This window comes from Myxine glutinosa, chromosome 11, assembly GCF_964187855.1.
Source record: "Myxine glutinosa chromosome 11, kmMyxGlut1.1, whole genome shotgun sequence".
Classification (NCBI taxonomy): Eukaryota; Metazoa; Chordata; class Myxini; order Myxiniformes; family Myxinidae; genus Myxine; species Myxine glutinosa.
In genome coordinates this window covers 24,084,540-24,098,096 of record NC_136271.1, presented here as the reverse complement: position 1 = coordinate 24,098,096, position 13,557 = coordinate 24,084,540, and the positions used below count along the sequence as shown (strand labels likewise).

The 13,557-nt window shown below is 43.2% G+C and overlaps 1 protein-coding gene across 1 annotated transcript in view; it reads right to left on the bottom strand.

Annotated features, from left to right (window-relative positions):
• The window catches only part of PIGT (phosphatidylinositol glycan anchor biosynthesis class T), a 31,969-nt gene that overhangs the window by 957 nt on the left and 17,455 nt on the right, over positions 1-13,557 (bottom strand). Inside the window, exon 11 of the mRNA XM_068130348.2 lies at positions 10,744-10,827. Within this exon, the coding sequence (XP_067986449.2) occupies positions 10,744-10,827 (84 nt within the window). The remainder of the gene's footprint in view (positions 1-10,743; positions 10,828-13,557) is intronic.

Genomic DNA, 13,557 nt, shown 5'->3' with positions numbered 1-13,557 from the left:
GACCGAGCTCTTTAACTTAGGTTTTTGTATCAGGTAGCCCATCAAAAGTGACTTTCTTTAAAATGTATGGTCTCGGTAGACACTTGTACAAAAGTCAATTTTAAAAAACAAAAAACAATTCTGCTTGAATGGCTTAATTTTTGACATTTACAGCTTTTCTTGTCATGATCACAAGCTCTGCTAATGTGGCTCATTGCCAGACTTGCTTTCCTAGAAGTTGGAAGTGATGTGAAGAAACTGGCAGGAAGTTTTATTATTATTTTTGTCCCAACTGGTGTATTGTGGTATATCCGTTCATGGTATTATTTAGTTTTGTTAGGTTTGACTTGTCACTTCTTGTGAATTATTAATGGCTTGTACTGCATACCCAATACATTGTGCACCATCCATACGAGGGCTATTCCAAACGTAGTTACCATTACCATTCCCATGGAATTCGTGCAGTCAATTTTGACAGTTTGTAGAATCCTTCTCAAGTACAAGGGCCCATCAGCCATCGGAGGAATCTTCCAAAACGTTACCTTGATCGTCTGAACCAATAGCTCATGATGCTCAGATGCTAGGTTGAAATCTCACATGCCATATGTGCACTAATCTGCTTGGAATTCACATTAAAGTACATAGTTTACTCATGTTTTGATCTTGTATGTATTTTGGTAAAAGTTATTCGATGAGACCTCGGTTGATGCACAAAAAAGGAATTGAGATAAACTCGGTTAAAGTGGCTGCACTCAAATGAAACGAACATGAATTAAGCTTAAAGTGAAAATCCTTTAGTTGAGTGGAGCTGGACTGTCTTATTCCTGTCGAGGCCAGAAAGGATTTAGTCCGTGGGCTGAGTAGGGTTTACATGCACCCCCCCCCCCCCCCCCCCCCACAACTTAACTTCCCGGGTATGTCCATGTACCCCCCACCCTCGGGGTTAGGAAAAACCATGTTAACAGAAAAAAAACTCATTCCCTCATAGTTTGACCTCTGGTGACCTCATTTGCATATAACACATATCATTGTAAAGAGTGTCCCAGGACAAACATTTTGAGGGGTCATATAGTCCAGCGGATAGGTGCTAAAAAATGAACAAATTGTGCACTTTATGATTAAAGCATGAAACTTGGTACACTAATACTAGACATTATGGGGATCATTTTAAAGATTGGAGGCATTCTGTATCTGTCCTGTGTCCACCGTAGCGGCCATTTTCCAAAATGGCTGCCATCAAGGAGATTTTGCCGATAAGTGAATGACAAAAATACCTCTATTAACATAAAATATATATGTTCATGCTATATATATAGTAACTTACTCAAACACAAGAATTATAAATATGCCCTAAGAATATATATTTAATGGATATATGGACCAATATAGGTATTTTGATGGTCAAAATATTAAAGAAAATGAACAAATTCCTTAATATCACTTTTTTTTTTTTTTTAAGATAAGGATCATATTATATTATTAGTTATAAGTTTAGAAGTAGAAATTGTTAGTAGTCATTATTAGATATAAGTTGTTATATTTGTTATTAATCATTATATGTTATAAGTAAACCATGTTTTAAATAATTAAGTAGATTAATTAAGGTGTTTTTTTTGCAGATCAGATCCAGAATTCTTGCAATATTTAAGAAATATAATTTTCTATAATTTATTGAATTGGTGTGGTTGTGTTTCTAATAATCATTGCTTCTGTCTGTTTCAGATTGTTGTGAGTGTTAATCTAATCTACTGCTCATCATCATGAAGAAAGTCTTCAAACTTTCAAGTTCAAGCTAGCAGTGATATCACCATGTCTGTGAATGAGGACAATACACCGATGGACTGGAATAAGTGCCTCATCTGCCAGGAAAGCACCAGTGAGAAACTCACGTGCCCAGCAGACTTTGCAGAAAGGTTCCAAGGAGCTGGGTATACGTCTATTGTTCAAACTTTATCAGCATTCAACGAACTCGGTTGCTTGCCACCAAAGCTTAAGTTGACTCGAATGGACGATGGTAATGGACTGGAGAAAACTTTTTCAAATAGGAAAGCAAAATTTCATAAAACATGCAGACTTAAATTCAACCAAAATGAACTCAAACGTGCAGCTAAGCGGAAGATATGTGTAACGGACAAGAGTTCCTCTTCTGGTGAAAAGGAAAAATTCAAACGTCAAAAGGTCTCCAGGACTGGTGATGCTGTTAGCCATTGTTTCATCTGTGAGAAACCCGCATCTGATGCCCTACCTCTCCATAGAGCCTCGACGTTTGGCCTTGACACTCGAGTGCGACAGTGTGCAATTAATCTACAAGATGAGCGTCTGTTGGCAAAGCTCAGTGAAGGAGACTTAATCGCTACAGAGGCTGAGTACCACAGCCAATGCTTAGTGTCATTGTATAACAGATCGAGATAGACCAACAACATCACATGACGAATGCAACACAAATATTGCTCATAACACTGCATTTGCTGAACTTATTTCATACATGCAAACTGCTCTTGAGGATGACAACATTGCCCCTGTTTTCAAACTATCTGTATTGAAAAAACTATATACTGATAGAGTTAACCAGCTGGGAGAGGGCTCCTCTGTCGTTCACTCTACACGATTCAAAAATAAAGTTCAAAGCTACTTTCCTGAGTTAGAAGCGCACAATGAAGGTCGTGATGTGCTTCTTGTCGCCAATGCAAATATTGGTAAATCGCTAAGAAGTTCGTGCCAGCTCGACGGTGACAGTGAAGCAGTGTTCATCTCTCGTGCTGCAAACATTGTTCGTAGAGACATGTTAAGAATGAAATGCTTACCATTCAGTGGTTCATTCAAAGAGGATTGTCAAGAAAATTCTGTGCCTCACTCACTGCTGATGCTGGTCACAATGATCATGTATGGGACAGATATCCAAAACCAAGAAAACTACTCGTCACAGCCAGCTTTGTCTGTATCACAATTGATGACATATAACAGCTGTGTGCGTCGACGACAACAACCATCATTGGAAACAAGACATACTGAACAGCGTGAGACACCACTTCCACTATTTCTCGGATCATTGATCCACTCAAGGACAAGATCTCGCGATCTAGTTGATACACTTTATAGGCTTGGATTGTCAGTTTCATACGACCGTGTGCTAGGCATGTCTGCAGATCTAGGAAACTCTGCCATTAGCCACTTTGAAAGTATTGGAACAGTGTGCCCACCTGCACTCCAAATTGGAGTATTCACAACATCAGCAGTCGACAACATTGGCCATGACCCGACAGCAACAAGTGCGCATGGATCTTTCCATGGAACGGGCATCTCCTTGTTTCAGCACCCTGACACTGAAAATTGTGGGACTGAGCAAATGCGCATACCTTTCACAAAATCTGGCAAGAAGGTCATGAACTATGTACGGAGGCAATTCACAGGCTCTGTTTGCCGTGTTGATGTGGTATTTGATGTATACAGAGAAGATAGTCTGAAGGCCACCACAAGAAAGAAGAGAGGGAAGGGCATACGGATAAGAGTGGAAGGAAACAAGAAGCTGCCTGGAAACTGGTCACAATTCCTACGGGAAGATGATAACAAGACAGAACTTTTTAATCTCCTGAGTCAACGAGTGACAAATGAAACATTTCCTGGTATAGTGGTCATGACTCACAGAGAAGAGCTGCGTTGTTCAGAGACAATTGACTCAGACTGGTTGTCCCCTTCTACACAGGAGGAAGGAGACACAAGAATGCTGCTGCATGCAGCAGATGGGGCCAGGCAAGGTTGCAAGAACATCTTGCTTAGAACTGTTGACACAGATGTAGTTGTACTAGCCGTCAGTCTTGCTCACAAGCTTGACAGTGCACAGCTAACTGTAGCATTTGGAATGGGAAAATCGTTCCGTTACCTAGACGCAACTCACATGGCACAGACGCTGGGAAATGATAAGTGCAATGCAATACTTGCTTTTCATGCACTGACAGGGTGTGACACCACATCCAGTTTCACCGGCATAGGAAAAAGAACAGCCTGGTCATCATGGATTGCGTTTGTTGATGTCACGCCAGACTTGTGCAGACTTGCACAGACTCCAACAGCTAGCATAACCCAGCTTCTCCCAAACATCGAGAGCTACATTGTGCTTATGTACGACCGTGGAAGCTCTGATGATAATGTGAACATGGCATGGAAGACTCTGTTCACACAGAAAGGCAGGAGCATTGAAAACATACCTCCGACTCAAGATGTTCTCTATCAGCATCTACTTCGAGTTGGTTATCAGGCTGGCCATGTATGGGGTCAGGCCCTGTTAAAAGCACCTCACCTGCCCAGCCCAGCAGAGTTTGGATGGATGCGAAAGAACAATTTGGCCGAATGGGAAGTGATGTGGAGGAACCTGCCCCCTGCTGGTGCAGCATGCCGTGCTGTTATTAAGTGTGGCTGTATTAAAGGCTGCAGAGGAAGATGTAAATGTGCGGAAGAAAATCTACCCTGTGCATTACTCTGCAAGTGCGGTGGTTGTGAGCGAGAAGGGTGACAAGAGAACGGTTGACATTGAAACATGAGTGTTCTTGGACGTTATTGTTCTATCTCATGCACACCAAAAAACTTTTGTACTACTACAGTGTAATTTTCTGAAGTGTTTTCCTAAATGAAAGGAAAATAACACTTTGTACAAATAAACTAGTTTATCGAAACCAGTTTGTGTTACTTTATTCCTGGAATTTTGCATTTTTCCCCTCCAAATGCCCTTAAAGTGACACATAGAGGTCCCCAAAACAATCAAAAATGAATATTTATGTTATCATATATAATCCTTGGTGATACTTTAGTGTGCAGATGATATTAAAATAACAATTTGATATTTTCTGATGTAATATAAATTTATTCTAGCTAAATAATGATTATGACTAGCGGCCATTTTTAAAATGGCCGCCACGGGTGACACAGGACAGATCCAGAATGCCTCCAATCTTTAAAATGTTCCCCATAATGTCTAGTATTAGTGTACCAAGTTTCATGCTTTAATCATAAAATGCACGATTATTCACCTATCCGCTGGACTAATATGCAACCATAGGATGACTAGGTAAAAAGTTATGGCCATTTGAATTTCGCCTACCCCTAATTTTCGGAAATCACTGACACAGGGGGGGGGGGGGGTAACATCAAAATATGCGTGGGAGGTACCTTGGGAATGAGTTTTTTTCTGTTAACATGGTTTTTCCTAACCCCTAAGGTGGGGGGTACATGGACATACCCAGGAAGTTAAGTTGTGGGGGGGGGGGGGGGGGGTGCATGTAAACCCTACTCAGCCCACGGACTAATTTACTTTCTCTTTTTTTTTCTACCGCTGTGCTGGTGTACAAGACACAAAATCAAACTATAATGGCACATGGTAGAGTACATACCTCTGCCAGGCTGAACAGTTTACCATTTCTATCCCACTGATAGGCCGGAACTGAATCGGGAACTCAGCAACAACAAAAAAAATTGCTTGTTCTCGTCACCGAACCAACTCATCCACCAAGTTTTATCATAATCCGTCCACAACTTTTTGAAATATCATGCTATATATCGTGTTTGGCCCTATCAATGGTGAAGAATTATTTAAATTCTCAGATCTGGATTTGGATCTTCACCAATACTCTTACTATGTCTTCACTTCAATTCACACTCTTACTATGTCCCCGAAAGGACCGACTAGACAAGACAACCCTCCAATCTACTTTCTCAACAATCCTCTCCAAGAAGTTCTGTCACTCACGATCTGCCATGATCTTTCCTGGGAAAACCACATTTCCAAGCTGGCCTTCAAAGCCAGTCACCGACTGGGCATCCTCCATCGTGCGAAGTCCTTTCTTGGCACACCTGAGCTCCTCACCACAAACAAGGCTTTCATCCGCAGTTCAATGGAATACTGTTCCCCCCTCTGGGCTGGTGCTTCTGCCTCACACCTAGCTTGTCTTCATGCTGTTTTTTTTTTTTTTTGTTTGTTTTTTTGTACACAAGATCAAGGCTCGTGAAAGAGCTAACATTAATCATACAAAAAGTCAAACCTACACACAAAACACAAAATAAGGGGAGCGGTAGACAAGATGGGGAGAGAGGGGGAAGGACACAAACACAAAATTTGAGAGCAAGGACATTGAGAGAACTGTGGGAGGGAGAGAGCTTGGCGGGAGGTGGGAGAGGTATAAAACATATGGACACTGCAAGGACTTCCAGGAAAGAAGTTGGAATTTCAAAAAAGTGTATCTGGGGTGAAAATTAGCGGGGGTAGAAAAGATCAAGGTTTTGGATGGGGCAAGACAAGAGATTGTGGTGAACAGCTGTTTTAAAGACCTGGAGGGAGGAGTGGGATTGAAGGGAGCAGGGGAGTTTGTTCCAGAGGCGGGAGAAAAGGGGAATGAAAGAGTGAAGGTGAGCAGAGAGCCTAGATTTTGGCAGTTTAACCATAAGAGGGTTGCTGGCAGATCTTGTGCGACCTGTAGGAATATTTGGGGGACAGAGCACAGAGAGAGCTGGGGGAGCAAGGCCGGAGAGGTGTCGGCAGAAGACAGAAAGACCACCAACCTGCCTGCGGTGAGTGAGTGAAAGGCCCTCAGAGTTAGCTTCTTCGCAGGAGATTCCAATGATACTGAAAGCTTTGTTTTCAACAGCGTGAAGCCGAGCTACGTGTGAGGCAGGAGCACCGGCCCAGAGGGGGGGGGGGGGGGGGACAGTATTCCATTGAGCTGCGGATTAAAGCCTTGTATGTGGTGAGGAGCTCAGGTGTGCCAAGGAAGGACTTCGCACAACGGAGGATGCCCAGTCGGCAACTGGCTTTGGAAGCCAGCTTGGAAATGTGGTTTTCCCAAGAAAGATCATGGCAGATAGTGAGACCCAAAAGCTTGAGTGACAGAACTTCTTGGAGAGGATGCTTGAGAAAGTGGATGGGAGGGTTGTCCAGTCGGTCTTTTCGGAGAGACATAGTAAGTGTGTGAGATTTGTCAGGATTGAAAGACATGTTCCACTTGTTTGACCAGTCTGTGATTTTGTCCAGGTCTGCAGAGAGTGAGGAGGCTGCAGACTGCCGATCTGAGGGATGAGGAATGGAGCGGCAGAGAGTGTAGTCATCAGCAAAGAGATAGAGAGGATTTTCCAGAAAGTCGGAGAGATCATTGATGAAGACCAGAAATAGCACAGGGCCCAGAACCCTACCTTGGGGAACTCCAGCCAGAACAGGAAGGGAGATGAGAGAAATCCATTCAGGGCCACATGTTGCCTACGACCAGAGAGGAAGTCCGCAAGCCATATGTGGAGATTTCCATGGATACCATAGGAGGAGAGTTTGGTGAGCAGAGCTGGGTGCCAGACCGTATCGAAGGCACGTGTTATGTCAAGGGAGACAGCTCTGATTTCCTGTTTGGCATTGAGGACCTCCATCCATTGTTGAGACAGCAGAAGCAACATGTCCAGAGTAGAATGACCTGGTCTGAATCCAAATTGATGATCGAAGATCAAGCTATTGGAGAAGAGGAAGGATTTGATATCCGAAGCAATGGTGGATTCCATGACTTTGCTGATAATTGGGAGCAGGCTGGTTGGTCTGTAGTTGCAAGGATCTGTTTTTGCACCATTTTTGTGTAAAGCTGCAATGTTTGCTGATTTCCAAGATGCTGGCAGATGACCTTGAGCAAAAGAGAGGGTGAAAAGAACAGAGAGAGGATAAGATAGAGCGGCAGAGCAGGATTTTAGGACCCGTGGGCTGATGCTGTCTGGTCCAGTTGCAGAATCAGAGTCGAGGTTTGACAAAAACTTATCCACCCTGTCAGGAGAGAAGGACACAGAGTCCAGGAGCAGTTGGGTTCGACTGGGTAAGGTGGGAACAGAGACAGATGGGTTTGGGACACAAGATTTTGAGACAAACAGAGTTGAGGCATTCGGCTTTGTCACGTGCGGTGTCAACAGTGTAGCCATTTGAGGTAAGGGAGGGGGTGGAAGGGGAACAAACACCAGAAACGGATTTGACCAGACGCCACCAGGATTTGGAGGAAGGTGACAAGTTTGAGAGTTCATTCTTGAGTGTGGAGAGATAGTGCTTCCTGGCACTCCTGAGGGTAGACACACACTTGTTCCGAGCTTGGTGGAAGGAACTGAGATTGCCTTCAGTTGGATTTGTCTTCCAAGAGGCAAAGGCAAGTTGTTTCAGGGCAACTGCCTCACCACAAGACTCGGTGTACCATGGACGGGAGGAATGTTACGTGTTCCTCCCCGACCCCCTGGTCACAGTGTACCTCCGAATCCCGAGAGGAGCCACGGCAGAAAAATATGTTATTCTGTGTTAGAAATCAATAGTGAAACCACACCAATGATTTTAAACGAACAAATGTTGTATTAAAAATCACACACAAGAATAACGGTACAACCAATAGCAATCCAGAGTGCACTCTATATATCTTAGGATGGTACCATCCATCAACTAAAGTCAGATAACTCACTGTGCTCCACGTGAGTGAAAAAGGACACTCCTCAATGTCTCTATAACCTTCTCCAAGGCGAAGTTGATTCGCACAGCGATCGCGAGACCGATGTCCAGTCGAACCCCGAATCCCGCTGTCCAGTCGAGACCCGAATCCCGTATAGATGGCAATGGCAGTCACACAGCCGAAACTGTATAAAGGCGCCCTCCAGAGGAGCACGTTCACAGCTCAATCAGCAAACCGCAACGTAATTGGAGACGACGCGGTCGCGCACACACATCCCTGACAGATGATAGGATGTTGAGAAGAGCTGACGCGTAGCAAAACCTTTGTCGGCGAATGAAGCACGAGGTTCAAAATGGCCGACGGCTCTTACTTGAGTCGATGCGACCAGGCAAGGATTCGTCGGAATCTCAGCCTAAACCTGACTACGCAGATTTCTCAATCCCAGCAATAATACCTATCGCAGGATGTCCTTTCAAGGAACTCAAAATTCCCTCGCGACCTTCGTTAGACAACGCTCGCTACGGAGCTCGACGTCACGCGTCTTGTCCGACTTTTCTCGCCACGCCTCTTCCTCTTCCCCTCGTCGTCTTCCGGTTCGGTTTCCTGTATCATTTAAAGTTAACCTTTTTAACTTTTGATAACTGTTCGTGAATACTAAACCTTTTGAAGATAATAATAGTACATAATATCAGAAATATTTCAAGTGGAGGAAAACCCCCACAACGGAAGTGACGAATCCATAACAGGAAGGGTAAGACAACTGAAGACGAGATGAGATAAATCTGTGCATGAGAGAGAGCAGTTTGCTTTTGAAGAATTCCCAGGAAGAATTGATGTCAGAGGCAGTAGAGATGAGACACCAGTCCAGATGATTGATGGCTGCTTGCAGACCGTGCCAGTCAGCACGTCTGATTGAAACCAAAGCTTTCAGAATCATTGGAATCTCTTGTGATGAAGCCGATTGTGAGGGCCTTTCACTCACTCACCGCAGGCAGGTCGGTGGTCTTTCTGTCTTCTACCGACTCCTATCTGGCCTAGCTCCCCCAGCTCCATCTGTGTTCTGTCCCCCAAATATTCCTGCAGGTCGCACAAGATCTGCCAGCAACCCTCTCATGGTTAAACTGCCAAAATCAAGACTCTCTGCTCACCTTCACTCTTTCATTCCTCTTTACTCCTGACTCTAGAACAAACTCCCTCACTCTCTTCAATCCCACTCCTCCCTCCAGGTCTTTAAAACAGCTGTTCGCCACCATCTCTTATCTTCCCCCATCCAAAACCTTGATCTTTTCTACCCCCATTAATTCACCCCCAGATCCACTTTTTTGAAATACCGACTTCTTTCCTGGAAGTCCTAGCAGTGTCCATGTGTTTTATACTCCCACCCTCTCTCCCCTTCCCTCCTCCCCCCAAGCCCTCTCCCTCCCACAGATCTCCCAATGTCCCTGTTCTCTGCTGTTGTACTTGTGTGCTTCCCTCTCTCTCCCCATCTTGTCTCCCACTGCCTTTATTGTATGTTTTGTGTGTCCGGTTTTATTTTTATTTTTTTGGGGGGGGATTAATGTTAGCTCTTACACGCGCCTCGATCTTGTATACAAAAAATATATATAGTTATATATATATATATATATATCGAATCAGTTAGTCCTTGTCACACACCTAACCTGTCCAACTTTTTCCCGAATTCATCCACAACCTTTTGAGATATCTTGCCATATATCGTTTTTGGCCCTCTCAATGTGAAGAATCATTTAAATAATTACAGTATCTGGATCCTCACCAAAAGCTTATAGTTTAATCCTTTGAACACACCAAACCTATGCATCAAATTGTCTGAATTCGTCCATAACTTTGAGATATCCTGTTGATAGACAAACTGACAGAGGTGAAAACATGACATCTGCCCACCTTCGGTGGTGGAGGTAATTACGACCACCTTCAATTTAATAGGTGCTAAATTTAATAGGTGACATAGGCTAACCCCCGCTCTAGCAGGGAAAATGGCCTTAAAATGCATGTTGTTGTTGTTGTTGTTGTTGTTGTTGTAGTGGAGACATCTCTTCTGAATACAACTACCTGCTAACACCAACATGGCCAAATCAACCGAATTGAAAATGCTGCAAAATAAAGATTTCTGAGCAGCCACTAAAAAGGTGGATGGGTTGGAGGATTCATTGACGAGGCCATAATTGGAAAAGTAAAGTAAATTGGTCTTTTAACACGGATTGAGGTGTTGAGGTGACGCTGAGTCAATGGACAAAGTGATCAAGATGTGAAAGAACAGCTCTAACACATGCTCATGCCTGCAATGACTGGATCTCACCTGTAAAAGCTCACAGGGCTATTTTCTGAGCAGAGTCCATCACAGGGGTCGGAGTCGGGGAGCACAGCAGTAACCACGGCAGCACTGTGGGGGAAATAAAACGTCATTCTTGGGGGATGCACCCACAGTTCTATTGAAATGCTGCTGGAGTCATTTTCCTGCTTACATCGGCTGTTGAGGTGACATTATTTCCAGAATATTATAACCATTCCTTGTGTATCGCAAGTACAGCATCTGCTGTCTGCTCTTTCCAAAATGATACCACCTGTAGTGTAACATCATTTCATACCGTGTGTGAGTGTCACAGCAAGACAGTTTATTTCGTAAAATTCAGGATGCTGGTGACATATTGATATTAGGCACCGAGTTGGAGTAGAAAGAATACGTCTAATTCCTTAGTCCATCGTTGCTTGACAATCAAGTGGGACAGAATCACATATTTTTATAGCCCTAGGAGATCAACCAGGAAAAGTAATCCTTCATAAATCGTTTATACCCCACCTGACCCAAGGAAGGCCGAAAGTCTTTTTTTTTACATATTACATTTTGTAAAAATATTACATTTTGAACAACGTATAACATGAATCAGCAGTTTAGCAGTACTTTAGTTCTGAATTTGGCAAATTGTATGGAATCTCATCCCGATGGTGCATGCACACGGAGAAACAAGGTTAAAAAATTAATCTGTCTGGCAGTCAAACAAAAGTGAAAATCATTTCAAACAGGAAACTGTTTTTAGGGACATCATAATGGTCGTGAATAACTAATTTGTGTTAAATGAGGTGGTGTAAAAGACGGTACTTCAGCGGTGATAAAATTCAAAAAAACATTTTTTCTACAGCCTTTAAAGCCTTTTTTTTATTTCAATTGAATTATATACTAGATCACAAATCACCTTGTATGCACTTCCAGAAACCTCAAGTTTAGCAGCACTTGAACAAAATATTAGCCATCTCAACCACTCAAAATTGCCACTCGTGCATCTCAGAATTGGGAAATATCGAGATTCAGACAAAATGGTGGCTCGTATGGAAAAAGCACGAGTTGAAAATATCCTAACAATGCTCTTTTTCTCAAAACTTTATGAGGTAAGGTGTTCTTTAATGCATTAGTTCTAATGGTTATTGACTTATCGTATTGTTGCAGGTTTTGGTGCATGACAGGAATATGAGCTACTCTCTGTCAAGTAAGGATGATGGTTCGGAAGGGAAGATGCACACACATCGAATTTGACGTTTTACCAATGAATGTTCTTTGGAACACTTATTTGAATTGGAGAGTCGACGGTACATTATATCTAACAAAGATTATTTACTCTCATTTAGGTATACTAGTACACCCACTCTTTATGGGAGCGGCAGGAAAATTCATGTTATTATTCTTTTTGGGGTATATAGATGACAGTAGATCTGGGCCCTGGTTCGTTAGTCTGGGGGATGCGATGAGCATACAATGCCTCAAAGACGTTGGGATTGCTCCAAATTTATTTCAGTTTTGTGTTAAACAGCAGTAGTGACTGTTTAAAAAGGTAATCATATGCGTTTGTGATTTCTAAAAAAATTTTTTTTTTTTTTTTTTTTTTACTTCTGGTAGGCTTGCTCCACTATAAGCTATTTATTCACGTTAACACAGCATTGGGCCAAGAAGGAAAACCTTGAGGATGAGGAGGGATATTATTAGTATTAATATTGTTTTGTAATAACATTAATATTATGGACAGATCTGTAATCCCATGGTGAAAGACAGCCGCATTCCAGTGGATTGGGAACAGAGTACCCTCGTCCTTCCATACAAGGGGAAAGTTGACCCTCTGGACTGTGGCTCGTATAGAGTGATAAAGTTGTTAGAGCATGGAGTGTGAAGGTATTGGAAAGGGTGTTGGAGAAGAGGATAAGGAAGAAAGTGAAGATCGACAAAATGCAGTTTGTATTTATGCCAGGAAGAGGAACGACAGACGCACTTTTTATTGTAAGGCAGTTTCAGGAGAAGTTCATGGAGAAGAGGAAGAAGTTGTTTCTTGGGTTTGTTGATCTGGAGAAAGCATTCAATAGGGTTCTACGTGAAGTAGTGACATGGGCGTTGAGAAAGTTAGGAGTGGAGGAATGGTTGATCAGAGTTGTGATGGCAATGTACAAGAGAGCGCGCACAGCTGTAAGGACGAAAGACGGGAACAGTTTTGAGTTTGAGGTGAAGGTGGGAGTGCATCAGGGTACTAAGTCCACTACCATTTGTAGCTGTGATGGAGGTGCTGGCTCGGAATGTAAAGGAGGGTTTACCGTGGGAGTTGTTGTATGCAGATGATCTGGTGTTGATTGCGGAGAGTATGGATGGACTGAAGGAGAAGATGAACAAGTGGAAGGAATGTATGGAGGCAAAAGGTCTGAAGGTGAATATTGGAAAGACGAAGGTGAGGGCAAGTGGTAAAGCATGTGCTGAGGTGGAAAGAACTGGGAAGTGGCCATGTGCTGTGTGCAGGAAGGGTGTAGGAGTGAACTCCATTCAATGTACAATGTGCGCTGAGTGGGTTCATCAAAAATGTAGTGGTCTGAGCGGGTCATTAACCAGTGTGGCAGCTACATTCAAGTGTAAGGTGTGCACAGAGGGAGCTGCAGATGGAGGTAATGTTGTTGGATCTTGGAGATGGCGTGAAGCTGTAAGGTGTGAAAACATTTAGCTACCTAGGAGACATGCTGAATGGAGAAGGTGGATCAGACTCGGTGACGGTTGCGAGAGTGAGATGTGCATGGAAGAAGTTTCGGGAACTGAGTGGCGTGCTGACGAGGAGGGGATTGTCGTTGAAGCTGAAGGGAAAGG